Source organism: Bos javanicus, chromosome 24 (assembly GCF_032452875.1).
Source record: "Bos javanicus breed banteng chromosome 24, ARS-OSU_banteng_1.0, whole genome shotgun sequence".
Taxonomy (NCBI): Eukaryota; Metazoa; Chordata; class Mammalia; order Artiodactyla; family Bovidae; genus Bos; species Bos javanicus.
In genome coordinates, this window is record NC_083891.1 from 25,670,369 (window position 1) to 25,684,932 (window position 14,564).

Sequence of the window (14,564 nt, forward strand, 5' to 3'; positions counted from 1 at the left end):
AAAATAATAGTTACCACGTTTCTGTCAACTACAGGTATATTATCATTGACGTCCAAAATACGAATCTGAACTTGAGCTTGTTTTACTGGTTTATCTGTTATTTGTCCATTGCCGTCTCTTGCTTCTACTATCAAAGTGTAGCTGCTGTATTCCTGCAAGGCAATGAAAAAGATCCCGCTGGGGTGAAAATGAATTGCTCCCAAATCTGTCTTTCTGGGTTGAGTTCACTTTATCATCAGGGGAATGAACCTCAGTACATTTTATTCATAAGTAAGTTTCATGGGGGCTTCCCTGGTGGCTCAGCGGTAAAGAATCTGCCTGCCAATGCCGGACACACAGGTTCGATCCCTGATCTGGGACGATCCCACATACCTCGGAGCAAGTAAGCCTGTACGCCACAACTACTGAGCCTGCGCTCTAGACCCCAGGAGCTGCAACTACTGAAGCCTGAGGGCCCTACAGTTTGTGCTAAACGACAAGAGAAGCCACCGCAGTGAGCAGTCTGTGCACCACAACTAGAGAGGAGCTCCGCTTGCTGCAACTAGAGAAGAGCTGGTACAGCAACAAAACCTAGAGCAGCCAAAAATAAATAAGTAAATATTAAAAAAAAGTTTCATGACCTGCTGTTAATTCTGTGAAGATGCTGTTTGTTTGCCATCAGAGCTTTTTTTTTTAAAGGGCAGAAAAGCCTAGAGCAGTTGTTGACATCAAAATTCTTAATGACATCATTGGTGATATTTATCAGGAGATGAGTCTCTCCTTAAAATAGTCTGAGCACAAAAGTGCTTTCAAAAGGTAGTCAGCATTACACTGGAAGTGATGAGACTCTAGAAATTAGTTTTTTATAGCCCACACTTCATTTTAGGTTAAAAGTTGTCATGAAGACTTAACCCCCCAAGAACACTGGGTCAGTAAAGGCAAAACTTGGTGCACTTTTTATCCTCGGGAGAGAAGATTCTTGGAGAACACGACCTAGAGAACAATGTCTCAGATGTTATTCCAAAGGGGACCCGTCTCTTCCATGTGGTCCCTTCTGATGGCTCCATCAGTGTGGTTGAAGTTTAAGAAGGAGCCGGGCAGCAAGTGCCCATGCCCGGGACCCTGTGCAGAGCAAAACTGCTCAGTGAAAGGCAGGATGGCAGAGACTCTGGAACCAGTTGCCTGAGTTCCAATTCTGACATGCTAGCTATGTCGGACACACATTATCCCTTTGACCCTTAGTTTCCTTCTACATAAAATGAGAATAATAACTGGATCTGCCTCACAGGGTTCACAGGTTCATTAACTGAATTAATCCACGTAAAAGGCTTGGAATAGCACTGGGCACATGGCTTACCCAGTAAGTGACAGCCAGTATTTTTTCTGCTAAATGTTTCAGAGACATTTAGCAAAATAGTACTTCAATAGTACTACTACTTCAAAATAGTACTTTTCCATTCTCATTTTATGTGAAAAGGTAGAGTAGAATTCTAGGAGTAATAATATCCTTTAGGGCTTCCCTGGTGGTTCAGATGGTAAAGAATGTGCCTGCAATGTGGGAGACCCAGGTTCAATCCCTGGGTCAGGAAGATCCCCTGGAGAAGGGAATGGCAGCCCACTCCAGTACTCTTGTCTGGAGAATCACACAGACAGAGAAGTCTGGCAGGCTACAGCCCATGGGGTTGTAAAGAGTCGGATACAACTGAGCGACTAACACTTTCACTATCATTTAGAAAGATATCCAAAAAAAAAAGAAAGATATCAAAGGAATGTTGACTCACATCCTCTTCCTCTCTGGCCAGAGTTAAATAATTTTTTTAAGCATTACAAAATACACTGATTGTGTCTGATGATGATTTATATTTGATGACAATACAGCACTCTAAGGATTTTACCATGCATGCTGTTAACATCTTTATACGTGTAGCATTTATGAAATCTTGTCTTCCCTTTTCAACTAAAATGTTCCCTTTGACTTAGAAATAAAAAAATGAAATGTTTGAGAAAATATCCTTTAGGAAACAACTCAAATTTTCCTCCAATTTGGGATTTACAATAACTCTTTACAAATACTGCTATTACTCTAAACAGGACTTCTATTTCAATCTCTTCTCCTCCCTCTGAAAATGTATTAGCAGTAGGAAAGATTCCTAAAGTTTCATTACAGAACCACAAAGTAAGGAACATTGCTTTAAAACTCTCTAGCAAACAGATTCTGACTGGAGAGGCCCTAGGCCAATGCTTATGTAATTTAAAAATTTCCAGGAGCCACATGAAAAAAAAATAAAGAGGGAATTCCTTGGTGGTCCAGTGGTTAGGACTTGGCACTTCACTGCTGGAGCCTGGGTTCAGTCCTTGGTTGGGGAACTAAGATCCCCAACCACATGGTGTGGCCAAATAAATAAATCATTAAAAAAAAAAAAGTAAAAGGAGACAGTTGATACTAGTTTTATTTTTGCTTTGGGAGAAGTATATTGGTTTGCCTTTTCATTTATAAAAACATTCGGGGGGTTTTCTGGTTGATTATCTTCCTCTTCCTTTACCATGATGCCTACTTATAGTAATGACAGGGGATTGTTTAAACACCAGCTGATACTAGTTTTAAACAAAGAAATTTCATTTAACCCATGGTATCGGAAATGTTATTAATTCAACAAGTGATCAACCAAGAATTATTAAGGTGATATTTCAACATTCTTTTTTTTTTTTCATATTATGTTTTCCCAATCTGGTGTATATTTTCCACTTACAGCACATCTCAACTGGGACTAGTCACATTTCAAGTGGCCAATGGCCACGTATGACTGATGGCTATGATACTAGACAGCACATCCCTAGAGGAGGATCATTCTCAAACACAAGACAAAGTCAGAAAATTAGACTAGAGAGAGAATAAACTGGAAGGAGAGGAGAGCAGAAAAGATGAATAACATGAAATATCAATTTACCTCTCTGTCCAAGGTAATACTGGTTGTATAGATCTCTCCTGTATCTTTATTTAGGTAAAACACTGGAGAATTAGCAGGCTCCTGAGACACGATCCTATAGGAAATTTTAGAATTCAGAGTGTTGGGCTCATCTGCATCGGTTGCGTTGATTTTCATCACTAGTGTATCTGGTAGCAGAAACGAAGGGGTCCAAGATGAAACACAACTTTTAGCACTCTTATGTTATGTTATTATTTTATGTATCATATCAGCTTGTTCCAAAAAGGATTTTAGGTATGTATCAAATTAGTTTACTAAGATCAAAGAATTTAATTGCTTGAGGGAGCAAATGTGAATGGAGGTAGGAATAGAAAAAATAAGATAAAAGTGAGGCTGAGGTTAGTATATACAATTTTTAAGATGAAGTCCTGGACACACAAAAGGAGGGCCACAGATTTGCTTATCACATTTCTAATAACAGATACAAAGAAAGAAAAATGAACAGATACACATACATGCTTATTAAAATACAAGCAATTCAGGAGAAGCATAGCTATTCTTTACATTCAGATCAAAGAGAAATTTCTCCTGCAAGCCCCCATATAGAAAGCTGCATTTAACCCTTGCATTGAAGCCTGGAGGTAGAAATAATATGTCTAAGGTTAGCAAACTACGGACAGTGGGCCCAAGCCAGCCAGCCGCCTGATTCTGTGAATAAAACTTTACTGGAACACACCCATAACTATTTGTTTACATAGCATCTATGGCTGCTTTCCGGACACAGGGTGAAACTGACAAGTCGCTACATAGACCTAACCTATCACATCAATCTACCACATCTGTTTTGAGGGTAAAAAAACTTACAACAAAAAATCACTTCCAAACCTAGATCAATCAGTTTATTATTATTTTTCCTGTGGGTAATATTCAGCCTCCACTAAGACAGAGGTTTCAGTGTTCAGTGACATGCTGGGCACAGAATGATCTTGGGTACTCATTCATAAAAACAATAAACTCTTACTTGCTGCACTTAGCTCTTCAACAGACCCAACAAAGACGTCCTGTGTGAACACTGGCTCGTTGTCATTGATGTCAAGAACTTTAATTCTGAGTTCTATTGGTTTCTCTAAGTTTTTTCCTCTTTCATCCAAAGCGTAACCAGTTACCTGGAATCAGGACATACATAATAGAAGGCATTTAGGCTGAGGTCATTCAAGTAGCACAATTTCAAAAAAATAATAAAATGTAAAATTGTTCTTACCAGAAAAAATGGCGTTTCTTCTCGATCTAGAATGGTGGTAACGTTCAGTTCTCCGGTGTCTTTATTAAAGACAAACACACCAAAAGGCGGCTCCGTGATCCCCTTTCCAGTGTATTTGTATGTAATTTTTAGTTTTTTTTCTTCTGCAAGATCAGAGTGTATCTAACATAAAAATAAGAGAGGAATGCTTCAAGTTAAACGCTAACACACAGGTAATCGTTTTTAATTGAAAATTTCGCTCTGAAGCTGTTGGATGTTGAAAGGAGGGAGGTGGGAGGACGCAGGTGATCCAGAGCAGAGGTGCTGGGGTCAGAGCACCCGGGTCTAATCGTGTCACAGTTACACTAGGTGTGATGCTAACGGTTACCTACTCTCCACGCTTCAGTGTTCTTACCTGCAATGTGAACGGACACTTCTGCCTACCTCTTAGGGTTGTTATGAAATTAAGATATCATTAGGGGGGTACATCTTGGTAAGAGTGGATTTTAAATTTAGGTAAGGTAACATTTGCAGACTCAAAACCACCTTTATAACTCCGATCATCAGGAAGGTATGAGTAAGGCATCCTTTCACAAGAGGGTTAAAATAGTCAAGCGCTTCGCCTACTTGGAATGTTCCTGCAGATTAGCGTTTCTAACCTGGGGTACTTCTGTAGTTAACACCTTCCTCCTCTAGAAAGAGCTCTATTTGTATCTCTAACTTGTTTGTTTCCCATTTCTGTTACCTCTAACTCTTCATCGGTAAGTGTATCTCTGTCGCCCCCTGCTGGATCCTCAATTTCTCTTTTCAGACATCACTGAAGCCATCACCCACCTCTACCCCGCCAGAATTCGTCCTGAAATCTCAGAATTAGCTACACATGCTTCCCACAGGATTCCCAACATGCTCTGGGGCTGAGGGTGCTGCTGAGAATGAGATGCGGCTCCAACCTCCTGCCACGCCTGCTCTGCTCCTGGAGGAATGGGGACCCTGAGGCAGTCTGGTGATCACTTTTCACTGAGCCTCTGTCTGTCTTTCCCTTTCTCTGTGTTTCTGTCTCTTTTTTTTTTGCCAAGTACATGCATATACACACACAACCCATGCGTATGTGTATACACATACATCAGTATTTATAGAGAATATTGTAGATCTTTATGTGCTGACTACATATATAATTTCACTTATGTTAGAAATAAAATCAAACTGTGTGTGGACCTAGCAGTTGGTTTGCATATACACACATATGCACATTAGAGTATGTAAGTATATACATACTTATGGATTTCAAAAGATATGGAAGATACTAAGCTGTTGACAGTATTACTTTTAGATAAAGAATCTATAAAGTTGGGGAACTACAACAGAATGTTTTGCTTTTTATGTAAATTTTACTCTTAACAACTTTTATAATTAAAATTAGTAAGAAGAATAGCTAATGCTTACTGAACCCCATGTATTTTAGGGAAACCTATTGAAAGAATGAGTGAATAACTCAGATATATCAACAAACTAGCACTAAGCAAACCAGAAAGCTTAACTGCTTGTATACAAACTATTATGTAAAGTCATGGGCTTCACTGGAGGCTCAGACTGTAAAGAATCTGCTTGCAATGCAAGAGACCCAGGCTTGACCCCTGGAGAAGGGAATGGCTACCCACTCCAGTATGCTTGCCTGGGAAATCCTATGGACAGAGGAGACTGGCAGACTACTGTCCTTGGGGCTGCATAGAGTCAGACACGACTAAGCCACTTTCACTCACTTTATGTAAAGCCATAATCAAACATTTAGATTTAAGAGGGCTTTTATCAAAATAATATACTGCTGGAAAAAGGAAAGTGTCTTCTGTTCCTGGCTGCTCTTTTTTAAAAGGAGCTTGTTGTGTGTGCTGTTTATAAGGTTGGAAAGATGAAAGTACCACTTCCCTATGAACATTTATTCATTCACACAAATGTTTACAGGATGTTGGCTCTGCTCGGGGCACAGGGTGTGCACAAGCTGTGAGTCCTGAGGACCAAGCCCCTGCCCTCAGGGAGCTCACACTATACTGAGGGAACCAGACAACAAGCAAGCAACTTATGACATAGTGTCCTGGAGGTGCTGCTGCTGCTGCTGCTAAGTTGCTTCAGTCGTGTCCGACTCTGTGTGATCCCACAGATGGCAGCCCACCAGGTTTCCCTGTCCCTGGGCTTCTCCAGGCAAGAACACTGCAGTGGGTTGCCATTTCCTTCTCCAATGCATGAAAGTGAAAAGTGAAAGTGAAGTTGTTCAGTCGTGTCCGACTCTTCGAGACCCCATGGACTTGCAGCCTACCAGGCTCCTACGTCCATGGGATTTTCCAGGCAAGAGTACTGGAGTGGGTTGCCATTGCCTTCTCCACCTGGAGGTGAATGAGCTATAAACCGAACTGAATGAAGTGAGGGGATTGAGATGGGGTGAGGCCGGGAAGGGAATTCTTGGCCAGAGGCCTTATGCTGTGAGATACTGCAAATACCTATGGGGAGGGGTTCCAGGCAGAGGGAACAGCAAGTGCTAAGGACTAATGCTAAAGCTCTAATACTTTGGCCACCTAATGAGAAGAGCTGACTCATTGGAAAAGACCCTGATGCTGGGCAAGATTGAGGGCAGGAGAAGGGGAAGACAGAGGGTGAGATGGTTGGATGGCATCACCGACTCAATGGACATGAGTCTGAGCAAACTCTGTGAGATAGTGAAGGACAGGGAAGCCTGGAGTGCTGCAGTCCATGGGGTCGTAAAGACTCTGACACAACTGAGCGACTAAACAACGAAAGGGTGGGAGGCTGGCATGGGCTTTGGGCTTGTGTCAGCTTAGGGAGGTGGCAGAGTATGGGATGAAGGCTGATAGGAGCTGGGGTCAGAGAGGAGGTCAAAGTCAACAAATCCTGAGAGCTCTTGTTGGCAGAGGTGAGGAGTATGTTTCTTCCACTGCAGTGGACAGCTGTTGAAAGGGCCTCACGAAGGGGATGAAAATTTTAGTTCAGAAGACCACGTTGGCTGCTTTCTGGAGAATGGACTGTGGTGGGGGAGGGGCAGGCAAGAGTGAAGGCAGGGAGACCAGGTCAGGGTGCTTTCGGCAACACAGGTCAGAGCTGACACTGACAGGCACGAGGAGCATGGCAGTGGAGAGAAGTGGGCAGATTCAGAATACCCTTTTGGCATAGAACTGACAGTACCTGCTACAGTTTTGAAAATACTGAACAAAATTATAGTACCATTTACTGAAATGGATAGAACTTAGGGAGAACAGCTTTTGGAAAAAGCAAGGGTTCAGACTTTACACGTGCTAAATCTGAGATACAAATGAATGGAACTACCATATTATTTATCAAAACAATAGGGCTTTTAGAGAGTTGAAAGGGGAGTTATTAATAATTAGGTCAGGACAATGGCCGTAAACCCAGACTGTTTCAGGCAAGATGAGTTAGATAGCAGTTTCTTTTCATTTTGAAAACTACTTTCATGGGTAGGGCGGCAGAATGTGTGACTCTGATATAATAGTTTCAAGCTGAAAGCGATTGAGAAGAAGCAGATACAAGAAAAACTCTCTGTCCTCCCCCTACCTGCCTAAGACTGTTGTGGTTTAGTCATTAAGTCGTGTCTGACTCTTTCGACCCCATAGATTGCAGCCCGACAGGCTCCTTTTTCCTGGAATTTCTCAGGTGAGAATAGTGGAGTGGGTCGCCATGCCCTTCTCCAGGGGATCTTCCCGACTCATGAACTGAACTAGTGTCTCTTACATCTCCTGCACTGGCAGGTGGGTTCCTTACCACAGAGCCACCTGGGAAGCCTCACTTGCCTAAGAGCAGGACGTGAGTGTGTAAAGGTACCTTTTCTACCCCCTCTCAACAGCAAGGACGAAAAAGTTAATCACTGGAGGGGAGTTTAGATCCCTATCAGCCTGGAGACAGGACCAGGAGAATCTACAAAACAAACCTGACTAACTAGCTTTTTCTAGTATTATTGCCCATCTATTTGCCTTCCCAGGTAGCTGCCCCCGGGGATTCGAGGTCTTTCTTGTCTGTCTTATCGCTTTTCTAAAAATTTATTGTCCTTCTACTAAGTAGCTTCGAAGAAGGCAATGGCACCCCACTCCAGTACTCTTGCCTGGAAAATCCCAAGGACGGAGGAGCCTGGTGGGCTGCAGTCCATGGGGTCGCTAGGAGTTGGACACGGCTGAGCGACTTCACTTTCATTTTTCAATGCATTGGAGAAGGAAATGGCAACCCACTCCAGTGTTCTTGCCTGGAGAATCCCAGGGACGGGGGAGCCTGGTGGGCTGCCGTCTGTGGGGTCGCACAGAGTCCGACACGACTGAAGCGACTTAGCAGCAGCAGCAGCAGCAGCAAGCTTCTTGGTTGCGCCTGCTGCTGCTAAGTCGCTTCAGTCATGTCCGACTCTGTGCGACCCCACAGACGGCAGCCCACCAGGCTCCGCCGTCCCTGGGATTCTCCAGGCAAGAACACTGGAGTGGGTTGCCATTTATCCTAACCAAACCTTTGATTTACTCATCTCTGGGTACTCCCACGTGTTTCATGCGGGACAGACAAGTTTCTAGGGGCTTCCCAGGTGGCTCAACGGGTAAAGAATCTGCCTGTAATGTAGGAGACACAAGAGATGTGGTTCAATCTCTGGACCTGGAAAAATCCCCTGGAGGAGGGCATGGCAACCCACTCCAGTATTCTTGCCTGGTGAATCCCATGAACAGAGAAGCCTGGCAGGCTACAGTCCACAGGGCAGCAGAGTCAGACAGGATTGAAGTGACTGAGCACATACAGACACATTACTAAGCTTGTTTTTCTCTTGTTAATTATTTTTTGTCAGTCCAATTTACAGGGCTCCTGCCAGAGAACCTAGGTAGGTGCTAGGGAAAACAGATGATAAGAGCTCCTTTTAAGCGCTGTTAACACTCTGCTAAACAAGGATTTAACTAGTGCCTGAGTCCACTCTTAGTTGAATCAAACAGTGAAAGTCACTCAATCATGTCCAACTCTTTGAGATCCCCTGGACTTCTCCATGGACTTCTCCAGCCAGAATACTGGAGTGGGTAGCTGTTCCCTTCTCCAGGGGATCTTTTCAACCCAGGGATCAAACCCAGGTCTCCCTCACTGCAGGCAGATTCTTTTCGAGCTGAGCCACCAGGGAAGCCCGAGAATACTGGAGTAGTACCCTATCCCTTCCGTAGCAGATTTCCCCATCCCAGGAATCGAACCAGGGTCTCCTGCATTGCAGGCGCATTCTTTACCAGCTGAGCTACCAGGAAAGCCCAGTTGAATCAAAGCCCTCCATTAAATACATGTTCACCACTAATGCTGCATCTTCTAGAATAGGAAAGTGGATCTTCAAGGTGACATCTAGAATATTAAAAAGTTCAGTCAGTACATCATGTAACATTCCTAAAATTTTACAGTGAACATGGATGATCTCAGACCACATTTCGTGCATGTACTTCCTTTTCCTCTTTAGACAGTACCTTGGCAATCGGATTCTTCCTGGACAGGTCCTCTCCCTCCCGGAGGGCCACAGGGGCTGTGATCCAAGCACGCTTTTGTCTCACTGGGTGAATGTGTTTAGGAAGCAACTTGCTTTCATTTCTTGAATGTAAGGCCTAAAGCAATAAAATGTTGCCAAAAAATTAGTAAAACATTAGTATGGAATCATAAAATGTACTAGAAGTTGAAAGAAACCTGTGCCAATTCCAAGGTATAAATTATTTCATACTTTTTGATATGGCCTTAATATAGGCTTTGGACTTCCCAGGTGGCGCTAGTGGTAAATAACCCACCTGCCAATGTAGGAGACATAAGAGAAAAACAGGTTCAGTCTCTGGGTCAGGAACATCCCCTGGAGGAGGGCACGGCAACCCACTCCAGTATTCTTACTTGGAGAATCCCATGGACAGGGGAGTCTGGTGGGCTACAGTCCATATGGTTACAAAGAGTTGGACATGACTAAAGCGACTTGGCACGCACACACAGGTTTCATTTTCAAAGAGAAAATATATACTCTGGAACAAACACTATCTACCTGAAGAGCTTGTTTCCAAACCAGTAAAGCAGTTTTGTTTTGTTGGTTTTTTATCAGCAAGGAACGATCTCCCAGAGGGAAGACTTAAAAAGGCTAGAATAATTTAGTGACCTTACAAATGGGCAAATTACAATTAACACGGCAAGTCAAGAAATGTTTCTCACTGAAAATGAAGTCTTATTTTTCTGTGGTGGCTTATAATTTAAAAATGAATCACTAACGCTTTAAGACAAAATTATCAGTAACCTGTTGATATCACCTTAACTAAAACTAGTGAAAGTGTCAGTTAATGAATTTATTGTTTTAAGAATGAAGTTAAAGGATTAAATGGCCCATCTCTGGTTTATCAAAAACTAGGCAGAAAACTAATCCATAAGTTTTCAGTTGGGCTTTAATAGATGAATATATATTTTATCCAAGGAAAATTTTAATGCAGTATTAAAATGAAATGACCTAGTATTTTAAGGTCAGAGATGATTTTTATACTAAGTTTACCATTTTACTCATTTTATTGCTCTATATAACTTGCATTTTACTTCAAAATATTTACACTGGTTAGCACTAGGTCACTGATTTTTTTCCTTTGTTTTGAGTGGAAAAATTCTTCTATAATTAAAAAAATTAATTATGTATCAAAACATTAAAACAATATTAAAGTTTATAATGTAAAAATGTAAAACAGCCTCCCAGTTTTCCACTCATGTTTTAGAAAATGCATTGTTAACAACCTTTTTTTTTCCCATAAAAATGGAATTGTACTAGGATAGCCAAAAAGTTTGTTCAGGTTTTTTTCTGCAATAGCTTATGGAAAACCTGAAACAAACTTCATGGCCAACCCAATACTATACATCACATTCTGTCCCTTGATTTTTCATTCAGTACCTCATCATGGACATTCCTCCATGTACCGTGAGTTGTTTTACTTTTACCATTCTCTTACTGATGGATATTTAGATTGTCAAAAATGCTGCATCTCCCCTGGGTAGAGGTTCCTGTGAACATGGTTGAGTGGGAATGGCTGAGTCTGAGGTGATAGGATAGAGCTGGTGTTGTTTAGTTGCTAAGTCATGTCTGACTCTTTGCAACCCCATAGACTGTAGCCCACCCCATAGACTGTAGCCCACCACACAGACTGTCGAGTTGGTGATGGACAGGGAAGCCTAGTGTACTTCAGTCCATGGGGCCACAAAAAGTTGGACACAACTAAGCGACTGAACTGAGACTGTAGCCCACCAGGCTCCTCTGTCCATGGGATTTCCCAGGCAAGAATACTGGAGTGGGTAGTCATTTCTTTCTCCAAGGGATCTTCCTGACCCAGGGATTAAACCCACATTTCCTGCTTCCTGGCAGGAAATGATCCACCTGGGAATTTACCTGAAATTTACCTGAATCCACCTGAAATTTATAACTGATCTACCTGGGAAGCCCCAGGGATAGAGTAGGATAACCAAAAGCTAGCTCAGAAGTCCCATTAGGAGACTGTTAATAGAGAGGGAACTTAGTGGGCTTTGGGAGACCACAGTAAGTAAATAATCACTCAAGCAAGTAATGGAAAAATCCCAAAACAATGTGGACTTACTTAATTCATAAAGCTGAACAAGTTGCTTAGCATCGAAGCTAGATGGGTTTGCTTAACAACAAAACCATGTAACAGAAGCAAGAGACATGTCCCAAAATAAACAAAAAAAACAATAGTGGAAAATAAGGCCCCAAACCTGCCCAGTGACAACAACAAGTTAATGACCCTTAAAACATACTCTCTGCAAATACAAAAAACAATAATTTACAGGAAGGTGACATTTCAAAGTGAAAGACCCTCACTGTACTGAGACCTAATATAATTTTTCCAAAGTGCCATGAGGGATGCACCATATAGGGTCAATAACTCCCCCACCCAACACATAGGAGTTAATGATGTAAGACTCAAAAGAATGAAAAACAAGGTGATCTTCTTTCCATCCCCTTTCTTCCTTTTATTTATAAAAATGCATTACTTCATGGGAAATAGATGGGGAAACAGTGGACACAGTGTCAGACTTTATTTTTTGGGCTCCAAAATCACTGCAGATGGTGACTGCAGCCATGAAATTAAGACGCTTACTCCTTGGAAGAAAAGTTATGACCAATCTAGATAGCATATTGAAAGGCAGAGACACTACTTTGCCAGCAAAGGTTCGTCTAGTCAAGGCTATGGTTTTTCCTGTGGTCATGTATGGATGTGAGAGTTGGACTGTGAAGAAGGCTGAGCACCGAAGAATTGATGCTTTTGAACTGTGGTGTTGGAGAAGACTCTTGAGAGTCCCTTGGACTGCAAGGAGATCCAACCAGTCCATTCTGAAGGAGATCAGCCCTGGGATTTCTTTGGAAGGAATGATGCTAAAGCTGAAACTCCAGTACTTTGGCCACCTCATGTGAAGAGTTGACTCATTGGAAAAGACTCTGATGCTGGGAGGGATTGGGGGCAGGAGGAGAAGGGGACGACAGAGGATGAGACGGCTGGATGACATCACCAACTCGACGGACGTGAGTCTGAGTGAACTCCGGGAGTTGGTGATGGACAGGGAGGCCTGGCGTGCTGCGATTCATGGGGTCGCAAAGAGTCGGACACGACTGAGTGACTGAACTGAACTGAACCCACTAATATTCGGGGCAGCACAACCCTTGACCACCTGCCTGGAAGCCTCACAATCATCCTATTCTAGTAAATCTCTTATCTATCACTACGCCTCTCGCTGAATTCTTTCCTGTGCTGAGACATAAAGGCCCGCGGCTCCTCGGCACCCCCTCAAAACGCCACCTAGCGGTTTCAGTGGGAGTCTGTGCTTTCAGTCTGGTAAAGACGCACTGTCTTCTGTAAAATTCAAGATAGGAATAATCCCCTTTGTTTCTTACCTCCAAATGGAGTCCATCTCCAAAGTCAAAGCAGATCTAGAAAATAAAAATTATTTGTTGTTTAATACAACATATCAGTCAACTCAGCTTAAATATTTCGCTAATGAATAACCTACCACCTAGGATATTATAGACATTAAGAAGGATGTGTGTGTTTAACCACCACTCTCCTCCTTTGTCAAAAGGAAACACATTTTAATTCTCCTGTTTGTTCCCCACCATGACCAGAGCCAGAGAGCAGAACCCAAATCCAGCTTCTTTTAGATGCATACTGCCTCCCCCAGGAAACTCAGAACACAGCTACCATCAGAAAAACAAAGGCAGAAACTCTCATCTTGAAATCCTAGCCACTCCCCGATCCTTCTCTCCTTAGCTGGTGGTTTTCACCTCGTGTTCTCGGGGACCCGATCCTTCTCTCCTTAGCTGGTGGTTTTCACCTCATGTTCTCGGGGACCCACGTAGCTTTCCTCAAGGTCTTTAGTGTGAGATGCGCCCCCTAGCCCTGCCCCCTACTAACTCCCATCATCCCCTGCAGGTCACACGTGACTGCCCATATTCAGACTTCATTCCTCAACAACCCCTCCAGTCCCACTAGCTGTTTTCTTTGGTTCTTACCAAGCACTGTCACACTTGGGATTTCATCGCTATTCACAACTAAGTACATCATTATTCACAACTAAATAGTTACATTTATGCTCAATCTGCACAAAAGCTCCCATCTTGCCTTCTGACCCCTGCTGCATTCTTTATAGTCCATTAATCTCTTGGCTTCACTCTTGGCTTAATGCTTCACGTGACTAGTTGCTGTTGTTTAGTTACTAAGTCATGTCTGACTCTCTTTCAACCTCATGGACTGTAGCCCATCAGACTCCTCTGTCCATGGGATTTGCCAGGCAAGAATATTGGAGTGTGTTGCCATTTCCTTCTCCAAGGGATATTCCCCATCCAGGGATTGAACCCGCATCTCCTGCATTGGCAGGCGGATTCTTTACCGAAGAGTCATCAGGGAAGCTAATTATTTTCAATTAATTCATCTGCCCGGTTGCCACATGAGGTAAGAGGCTTAAGAACACTTCCATCATTGCAGACAATTCTGCTGGACAGTGCTAGCACATGACTGCAGCCATTCCAAAGTTGTTGTCTATGACTCAGGGATTCTCAGTCTCTTGAGCTTCTAATATTCTGGCCTCACTTTTCCCCCAACTCTGGAAGCCTAACTATGATTCTCTTTAACCCTGTATTGGCAACATTGCTGGGGAGGGCCAGAGAGGTTGAAGGGACCCGTCACACATCCATGCTTCCTTCACAATAGTGATGTTTGTTTCCAGGGTATGTTTACGTTTGTTCAGAAGAGTTCTGTTGTGCAGACATCCTGTTTGTGAGCATCTCTTTCATTCTCAAAAGTGTGCTCACTCAGACCATAAATTTTATATAATCGCCTTATCTTTGCTTCTTGTATTGCATCCCTCACACCACATTCCTG

The 14,564-nt window shown here is 42.8% G+C and overlaps 1 protein-coding gene across 1 annotated transcript in view; it reads right to left on the bottom strand.

Moving 5' to 3' along the window:
* The window catches only part of DSG2 (desmoglein 2), a 52,949-nt gene that overhangs the window by 20,389 nt on the left and 17,996 nt on the right, over window positions 1-14,564 (bottom strand). The window contains exons 2-7 of the mRNA XM_061399677.1: window positions 13,082-13,117; window positions 9,636-9,770; window positions 4,168-4,329; window positions 3,928-4,072; window positions 2,928-3,094; window positions 15-152 (exon numbers count right to left, since the gene is read on the bottom strand). Coding sequence (XP_061255661.1) covers window positions 15-152; window positions 2,928-3,094; window positions 3,928-4,072; window positions 4,168-4,329; window positions 9,636-9,770; window positions 13,082-13,117 — 783 coding nt within the window. The remainder of the gene's footprint in view (window positions 1-14; window positions 153-2,927; window positions 3,095-3,927; window positions 4,073-4,167; window positions 4,330-9,635; window positions 9,771-13,081; window positions 13,118-14,564) is intronic.